Source organism: Berghia stephanieae, chromosome 14 (genome assembly GCF_034508935.2).
Source record: "Berghia stephanieae isolate SIO BIC M18660-M18661 chromosome 14, UCSD_Bste_1.3, whole genome shotgun sequence".
Classification (NCBI taxonomy): Eukaryota; Metazoa; Mollusca; class Gastropoda; order Nudibranchia; family Aeolidiidae; genus Berghia; species Berghia stephanieae.
The window spans coordinates 6,778,635-6,788,634 of NC_088373.1; the positions used below are offsets into that span (position 1 = coordinate 6,778,635).

Here is a 10,000-nt window from a genome sequence, read left to right on the forward strand (position 1 = left end):
ATCCTTTATTTGTGTCGTTCTACCACCAGAATTGTTCAGAAAAGACGTCAGTCTTGTCAATCGTGGGGAACCAGATCATCTCACTTAACACCAGCTACACTCAGACATCGGCGTAAGTTGGAACAAATGTGTGACTCATCGTCTCAAAACGGTATTATGTCGGAACGAACCACATGCTTAAAAGGCGAATTAAATGTTAAACTGGTCAAAAATATAAATTGTTGGCATTAGCACCCTAAAATATGGTATCCATTCTCCTCAATAAAACAAACAAACTCAACACAAGTCTGATATTTCTGGTTATAAATTCAATTTTAAACAGCTTAACCAACCCGACTTAATACCGCTTTGAGGCGAAGGGTCACAAATTAATAGTTAGTATAACCAAGAGCAAATGGATATCCAGGTCGGACGCAGAAAGTGGCGATGGGTTGGCCATACTCTGCGGAAAGAGCCCTGTAATCTGGGTGGGGTTCCTGACCTCCCATTGTGGGCAGGGAGGCACTCACTGTGCCTTCTATCTCCCTACATATGTTTTCCAACTTGCTTTCTGTCTTTGTCTTGGAATGAGATTACTTGGTTTTGTCCAGGCCCTGGCCAGATACCCTGGCTGAGAGGGAAACAGCCTAGTGCATAGTCATAGTTTTTCCTTGTAAATCATCTCTCTGTTATGTATTGTTATTTTTTATTTTTAACATATGATTTGTAACCATTCGAGTGTATTCCTCTTAATGGGATCTTGTGCTGGTGTCTGGATGAGACTTTTAGGTGATGTCAAACTGAGTACTTTGATAGTGTACTCTTGGAATCTACATCTGTTTCCTATTTGAACCAATGCCCCTTTGTCTCACCTTTTCTTGTGTGCTTTAATTATAATTCTAGAACTTTTTATTATTCCATTTTCTTCCTTTTTACTGGCGCTGATATGACCTTAGTGTGTTGCAAGCGCCGTAAAACTCCTAAAAACAAAAACATAAACAAGAGCAAATGGATATCCAGGTCCGACGCAGAAAGTGGCGATGGGTTGGCCATACTCTGCGGAAAGAGTCCTGTAATATAACCAAGCAGGCTCTCGAATGGAACCCACACGGCAAGGGGAAACGGGGTCGTCCAAAACAGACTTGGATGAGAAGCCTTCACAAAGATTTGTGCGTCTCTAATCTTACCTGGAGTGAGGCAAATGTCTGTGCCAAGGATAGAAGAGGATGGAAGACTGCTGTTGTGGCCCTATGCTCCGCCTCATAACACTGGCCAGGTCCGTGACCAATGGAAGCAATTAACAATATGGACGGAGAGAACAGCAATACTCATCGACAATGAATGAATCACACAACTCTCGGCAAGAGTCAATCGGACTACGAGGCTTACTACTACTACTACTACTACTACTACTACTACTACTACTACTACTACTACTACTGCTGCTGCTGCTGCTGCTGCTGCTACTACTACTACTACTACTACTACAGAAGTTTGAGAGTATTTCATGACAACAAAGGTACCATAAAAATAATGGTAGGAAGTCTGACTGGTAATCAGAAGGTCTGAGGTTCGATAACAATTTGAGTCATCGGGCATATAATTGAAGATAATTGGTTTGACACTGCTTTGATCACAATGGGACGATAAACAACATTGTAAAAAAGTATACGTTTGATTGATAGTGTTTCTATCACAATGGGAACATAAACAATTGTAAATAAGTTTAAGTTGGTTTGATAGTCATAAACAAAATTGTAAATAAGTATAAGTTGGTTTGATAGTGTTTTGATCACAATCGGATCAAAAACAAAATTGTAAATAAGCACACGTTGGTTTGATAGTCATAAACAAAATTGTATAAGTTGGTTTGGTAGTATTTTGATCACAATGGGACCATAAACAAAATTTGTAAATAAGTAGACGTTGGCTTGTTAGTGTTTCTATCACGATGGGACCATAAACAAAATTTGTAAATAAGTAGACATTGGCTTGTTAGTGTTTCTATCACGATGGGACCATAAACAAAATTTGTAAATAAGTAGACGTTGGCTTGTTAGTGTTTCTATCACGATGGGACCATAAACAAAATTTGTAAATAAGTAGACGTTGGCTTGTTAGTGTTTCTATCACGATGGGACCATAAACAAAATTGTAAATAAGCACACGTTGGTTTTTACTTTTCACTGTATCTCAAAGATACTTATCTATCCCAGGTATTCTGGATGCAGTCTGAACCAAAAGAACGGTGACACGTGGTACAACTGCTCCAGCAGACGAGCCTTCAAGTCAACGAGAGAAAGATGGTGGTACATTGCCCTTGCCAGATGTGGGGCCCCCAAGGATAGCGTGAGTTTTATGTATACGAATGCCTACACGATTCTGCAGTGTTGCCAGCAGGTGCCTTTGCAAAAATCCCGCCAACTTTATGCCAGAAATCCGCCAAAAATTCCGCCATTTGATTTAAAACACTTATTATAATCAGCAATAGTATAATATTGTCTCAGAATAAAAATTATGTTACTCAACGCTAATCGCCTATTTACAACTGTTTCCTTTTTAAAGACATAAAGATTCGGAGTTTCAATTTTGTTTGAGCGGGAGTTAGATTGTCGTATATTGTTTTCACCTTCGGTTAATCTGAATTAGGTTGTGTAAGATAGATCTAGGCTAACAGTACACTCAGAATAGGTGCTCCTAAAAGTTACTTTCGGGGAAAAAAGAAGTAGTTAGACTTGATTGCTATACTTTTCCTTTTTTAAAGGGTATGCAAATCATCAAAAATCCGCCAAAAACAATTCGCCATCCGCCAGGCCATTTGTGACCCTTCGCCTCAAAACGGTATTAAGTCGGGTTGGTTAAGATGTTGAAAATTGAATTTATAGCCAGAAATATCAGACTTGTGTTGAGTTTATATGATTTATTGAGGAGAATGGCAACCATAATATTTGAGGGTGCTAATGCCAGCAATTTATATTTTTGACCAGTTTAACATTAAATTCGGCTTTTAAGCATCTGGTTCGTTCCGACATAATACCGTTTTGAGACGAGGATCACATTTTCCCCACCACGCGATGATAAAAATCCGCAAATTTGGCGGAAAATCCTCCAACCTGGCAACACTGCGTTTTTGCTTGTGCGACGATCTGGTATTTATTGTGCTCTGGCTCTTCTTCGAATCTTCGAGACAAACCCGCTCTGAGCGGCGCATAGTTGAGTCCCTTGGAAAATGTTCTTCATCATCATCATCATCATCATCATCATCATCATCATCATCATCATCATCATCATCATCCATCACATACCATCATCACATCCATCATCATCAACCACATCACACATCATCATCCACCACCACCATCAATCATCATCACATCATCATACACATCCATCACATCACCATCAATCATCATCATCATCATCATCATACATCATCACCATCATCATCATCTCACCACCACTCACCATCATCATCACCCCACCACCACCACCACCATCATCATCATCATTATCACCATCATTATCATCATCATCATCATCATCATCATCATCATCATCATCATCATCATCATTATCATCATCACCACCACCACCACCACCACCACCATCATCATCATCATCATCATCATTATCATCATCACCACCACCACCACCACCATCATAATCATCATCCAATTTTACCATCAGGTGAAAGGGTTGTATGCCAAATATAAAATCCACATGACCAACGGAGATGATTTCATGCACCAGGAGTACTCGGCAGATGAATTCTGTAAGTCTGTGTCTTCTAATTCAAGACTTGTTAGTTTAACTCACTCAATCCTAGAGATTTTTGCTACTTCTCAAAATTGGAAAAAATATATTAAAAATGAGCATGTCCATAGATATTTTTATTCAACTACCATTAACATGTAAAAACTACAAACAATAGCTTTGATACTACGCCTATAATTTGTCTCATAAAAATGTAATAAATAGGCATGTGGTAAAAGTAACCCGGGTTAACTACGTATATAGTCGGTGTTAGGGTTGAGTGAGTTAAATTCCGATTTAACCCTTTCCTTATCAGCCATTTTCAGAGTTTTCCCCAAAACTTCACACCCACCCAACACAAAAAAGCAGACATTTCTTACTCAAACAGAAAAGAAGCACATTCTAAGCATAATGTTGTTCGACAATATGAACTCTATTACAGAATGTCAAGTTTTTAAAGATATAGCAAAAAGACACGAAATCTGGATGAGATAAGTGACGGATGCATCGTAACAAATTTGACCATTTTCCAATAGGGAATGAGATTAACGGAAGAGTAACGTCCCTTGATTGGACGTCACCTTACAGAGAGAATGTCAATTTGGTTTTGAAGTGTCTCAAGCCGCTTTCACCGGAAGCGAGGACGAGAGACGCATGCGCACAACCAACATGACGTTCTCTCTCTAATAACTTTTCCGCCAGTGACGTCAAAGACTATGGTTGACGTCCAATCAAGGGACGCTACTCTTCCGCTAATCTCATTCCCTATAAGTGGTAATAAGAGGGTTAAGCTAAAATAATTATGGCGTTTAAGCAAATGCCTTTTTCTCTGTTTCGTTCCATATATTATTGTTACAGTGAATGACATAATCAGTCGGATGGTGAAAACTGAGAACTGAGATATTGCCAAGTTTAGTTAGAAGGTCAATTTTGATCAAAAATGAGTTCTTGTCATAAATGATTAAAACCAACCCTTTTTTTACATGTCATGTGATCAGAATGTATTGAAAGTCAAAACATGATCAGGTTTATAAAATGTTTTTCTCCTCTGGAAATACTTTTATGGTCATGGGAGAAGTATTTCATAAGGGCGTCCGCCATTTTTCCGATAGTTTAGAAAACCAGTTACTAAGTTACTATGCGTCATTACGAGGGGAAGTGACGTCACGACTGTTGAAGCCTATTATTTGCAGTTGAATTCATTATAATCATTGAATTTTGTAACCTTGCTTTGATGACTGTTTGTGACATAATTTATGATGTTAATTCCTATTTCAGATATATTCCCAATCAATGTTACATTCTCTGTTATCTACGTCGTCATGGTGATTTTGTCTGGCGTGTGTGCAGGTATGACAATGGTGATGATGATGATGACGACGATGATGATGATGATGATGATGATGATGATGATGATGATGATGATGATGATGGTGATTATAATGATGATCATGGTAACAATGATGGTGATGATGATGATGATGATGATGATGATGATGATGATGATGATGATGATGATGATGATGATGATGATGATGATTTGTACTTATAATAATAATAATAATAATAATAATAATAATAATAATAATAATAATAATAATAATAATAATAATAATAATAATAATAATAATAATAATAATAATAATAATAATAATAATAATAATAATAATAATAATAATAATAATAATAATAATAATGATAATAATAATTTTATTAATAATATTATTATTATATTAAACTAGTATTATTATTATTGTTGTTGTTATTATTATTATTATTATTATTATTATTATTATTATCATTATATATTATTATTATTATCATCATCATCATCATTATTATTATTATTATTATTATTATTATTATTATTATTATTATTATTATTATTATTATTATTATTATTATTATTATTATTATTATTATTATTATTATATTAAACTATTATTATTATTTGTTATTAATTGGTAAACTCATACATCGCACTGAAAGTGTGAAAATGTCCATAGTTTAACTATAACGTCTCAGGGGATTTTTGGAGTTGGTTTCGTTTTATATTGGTTTTTGTTTTGTTTGTGTTTGTTTTGTTTTTTTGTTTGTTTTTTTGTTTTTTTTTTGTTGTTGTTTTATTGGGATGGGGGTTGGTTGGGTTTTTTGTTTGTTTTGTTTTGTGTTGTTTTTTGTTTGTTTTGTGTTTGTTTTTTGTTTTTGTGTATGAGGCTATGTGGTCTGATGGAATGACACTCACTTTCGGATCGGAAGGTCCAGGGTTCGAGCCTCGCGCTCGGCACATTGTTGAAATCTTGGAAAAGGCTCTTTACTCACATTCTCTCACCGTACTCAGGTGTAAAATGAGTACCTAGCCGTTGACAGCGTTGTCTCTGACAGCAAAAACATTATAATATCGCCTATTAGGCGTCATGTCTCGTTCTACGATTTACGTGTTGCTGCTCGTCAGGGACACTTTGTAAAGGGCTTTGAGCACGTTTAGTGGATATTGCGCTATACAATAGCTCAAGTATAAAACCTCAAGTAATTTTTGAGTGGGGTGGGGGTGGGGGTTGTGGGTTTATTAATTCCTGTTGGTTTCACCTTTTTTATTTCATTTACAGTTATGTTACGAAAGCGTAATCTGTTCCATTCTACATACAAGTTGTATATGGTCTCCATTGTCACGTGGGCAATGAGCCTGGTTCTCAAGGTCGTCGCATGGGGATATTATGGGCTGTCAGGCTGGGAATGGCTCGATGTTGAAGTATCAGGTAAGCTGACGCCTAGGTAGTCACTTGACTTGTCATAGGTACATCACGTGACTTGTCATAGGTACATCACGTGACTTGTCATAGGTACATCACGTGACTTGTCATAGGTACATCACATGACATTTGTCATAGGTACATCACATGACTTGTCATAGTTGCAATATCGCATTTATTTATTTACTTATTTATTATTTATTTACTTACTTGTGTATTTATTGTTCTAAATACGGTTTTAGAATTAAATATATCTACTTTATTTAGTTGGGTATCTTTTTTTTTGACGGATATATTTCACGTAATATTTTCGAGTCTGACCGTTAACTTATAGCCTGATACTGACCAGAAACCTATGATCAACAACAACAACAACAACAACAACAACAACAACAATAATAATAATATATGATTTTTATATAGTGCCTTACCCTGTATATATCAACAAGCTCAAAGCTTAACAGTAACGTGGCTACTTTCACGCAAACATACAACCACTCAAACATACAATATGAAACAAAGCAATATAATTCTACAGTGTTACATATTAAAAAAAAAAACAAACAAACAAAAATGTTTTTTAACCTATAAGGACGATACAGAACTTCCCAATATAGGTAATTCATTTTATTTTTTTTTTTTAGAAAAGACCCAAACCGCCCCTTAGGACTGTTTTGTCCCGTCCCAATAAGTGCGGTAGGTTTCTCTAAATTCTATAATCTGTTACATATTTGGGACAGGACTGTCCCAGGACAGTCCTGTCCTAGTGCGAAAGGGGTGTTAAAATCATTCAATGTCTCTACCTCTTTTGTGTGTGTCATGATCTCCAGGTCGTGTGATGCAAAGCTTGAGCCAGGTAGCCTTCATCTTACTGTTGATTCTTATGGCCAAAGGCTACACCATCACCAGGGGGTATCTCTCTATTACCAGCATCATCAAAGTCACAGTCTTCATCTCCTTCTACTGTGTCACCACATGTGCTCTCTTCATATGGGAAAGGACGGTGAGCTCATCAGAAGAATGAGTACCTGTATATAGAGAGAAGCACTCTTCTTTCTTTCTTCTTCTTCTTCTTCTTCTTCTTCTTCTTCTTCTTCTTCTTCTTCTTCTTCTTCTTCTTCATCTTCTTCTTCTTCTTCTTTTTACCGATTTTTAACTTATTTACACGAATTTATAATACTCAATATACAAATCAATTTTCGCATTTATTACTTTCAGATTATACATACTTATACCTAGTTATTTACTTACTTATTATTATGTCTGAACAACACGTCTCTACAGACGGAAGGTGTCGTGTCAATTGGATTCAATAGTCTGATGTCACGTCGCCCAGCAACGGCGGCCATCGTGGTTCTAAACAAAGAAAATAATCTGTACTTTTTATTCTTCATGCTGGCAAGAACTTTTCATTTGTCTTGTGATCAGAATGTGTAAAAGTCAAAACATGATCAGATTTATAATGGGTTTTTTTTCTCCTCTGGATACGCTTTTATGCTCGTCGGAGAAATATTTCATAAGGGTGTCCGCCATTGTTCCGATAGTTTAGAGCCAGTTACTAAGTTACCATGCGTCATTACGAGGGAAGTGACGTTACGACTGTTGAAGCGTATTGAATCCTGAGGTTGGCACTAACCCCGTGACATTTTACTCTCTGTTTTCATCTGGCACTTCTCCATCCCCTATTTTTCTCATCAATACATAATAATAATAATAATAATAATAATAATAATAATAATAATAATAATAATAATAATAATAATAATAATAATAATAATAATGATAATAACAATTATTATTATTATTATTATTATTATTATTATTTTATTATTATTATTATTATTATTATTTTTATTATTATTATTATTATTATTATTATTATTATTATTATTATTATTATACTGCACACTTATATAACGCCAACATCTCACGCAATATGAGCTCTAGGTACTTTACAAAACTAAAATATATATCATTAATTAAACAATGACTACAGCTATTAGATACAGACATATTCAATATTTAAATCGCTATCAACATAGAAATACATTTTAAAAGAAAAGAAAATCAAACAAAGAAATATTTTCTTAAGTAATATGTCTTTAGCCTGCTTTTGAATGCCTCCTGGGTTTCTGAGTTTCTTATCTCAAAAGGTAATTTATTCCAAACGGAGGAACCAGATGATGAAAAAGCTATTTCAGTCAGTTATGTGATCTTGTGGTATGACACTCGCTTTCGGATCGGACGGTCCTGGGTTCGAGCCTCGCGTTCGGCGCATAGTTGAGTCCTTGGAAAAAGCTCTTTACTCACATTCTCTCACCGTACTCAGGTGTAAAATGAGTACCTGGCCGTTAACAGCGCTGTCTTTGTCCGAAAAATTGTAATATCGCCTAACAGGCGTCATGTCCCGTCCTACATGTTAAATGTTGCTATTGACCAGGGACCCCTTGTAAAGCGCTTTGAGCACATTAAGTGGATATTGCGCTATATAAAGCTCAATTTTTTAAAAACTAATCAATACATACATCCATACTTTTTATTTCCTCTCCAGTTTTTCGACGCTGGCAAAGTTCTTTACTACTACGAATCTCCCCCAGGATATTGTATGGTGGCCTTACAGTTGGTTGCCTGGTGCTGGTTTCTGTATGCCGCCATTTTTACACTCAAGCACACGAATACTAAATCACTCTTTTATATGCCTTTCTTCACATTCTATACTTTGTGGTACGTATGTAAGAGGCGGAAGAGGGGAGGCGTGAGGAAAATAGATAGATAGATAGATGGATAGATAGATAGATGGATAGATAGATAGATAGATAGATTGATAGATAGATAGATAGATAGATTGATAGATAGATAGATAGATAGATAGATAGATAGATAGATAGATAGATAGATAGATAGATAGTAGATAGATAGATAGAGATAGATAGATAGAAGATAGAAGATAGATAGATAGATAGATAGATAGATAGATAGATAGTAATAGATAGATAGGATAGATAGATAGATAGATAGATAGATAGATAGATAGATAGATAGATAGATAGATAGATAGATAGATAGATAGATAGATAGATAGATAGATAGATAGATAGATAGATAGGTAGACAGATGTATATATATAACAATTGCTTGCAATCCTTTGCATAGGTCCCCGAGTCTATTAAAAAATACTTTTGGACAAATCTAACAGCCTCGGCTACTCAATCATTGCCAGGGGGAGGGGGGGGGGGGTCAGAAAAAAAAGCTTGATTTCACGCGGTCTTTTTCACGAGTGCTCTACCAACTGAGCTATCGCTACCTCCATTAAATTGTATAAGTTAAGCTAAAAATTTCGTTTTAATATCCGGCTCACCATTATATTATAACGTTCACTCTCATTCACTCAATCCTCTCCGGGCCTGCTGGCCCTTGAGGCGATGCAAGGGATCTCCACCTGGTCCTGTCAGCAGCTATTCTTGTGGCCATCTCGAGGGACAGACCTCTCTGTTTTAGGTCCCTCTCTACGGTAC

General features: G+C 35.9%; 1 protein-coding gene across 2 annotated transcripts in view; it reads left to right on the forward strand.

Moving 5' to 3' along the window:
• LOC144959844 (uncharacterized) overlaps positions 1 to 10,000 on the forward strand; it is a 40,329-nt gene that overhangs the window by 24,516 nt on the left and 5,813 nt on the right. For both annotated transcript variants that reach the window (XM_078892635.1, XM_078892634.1), the window contains 7 exons: positions 30 to 112; positions 2,196 to 2,328; positions 3,667 to 3,751; positions 5,011 to 5,082; positions 6,342 to 6,491; positions 7,316 to 7,488; positions 9,037 to 9,209. In XM_078892635.1, the coding sequence (XP_078748761.1) occupies positions 30 to 112; positions 2,196 to 2,328; positions 3,667 to 3,751; positions 5,011 to 5,082; positions 6,342 to 6,491; positions 7,316 to 7,488; positions 9,037 to 9,209 (869 nt within the window). The remainder of the gene's footprint in view (positions 1 to 29; positions 113 to 2,195; positions 2,329 to 3,666; positions 3,752 to 5,010; positions 5,083 to 6,341; positions 6,492 to 7,315; positions 7,489 to 9,036; positions 9,210 to 10,000) is intronic.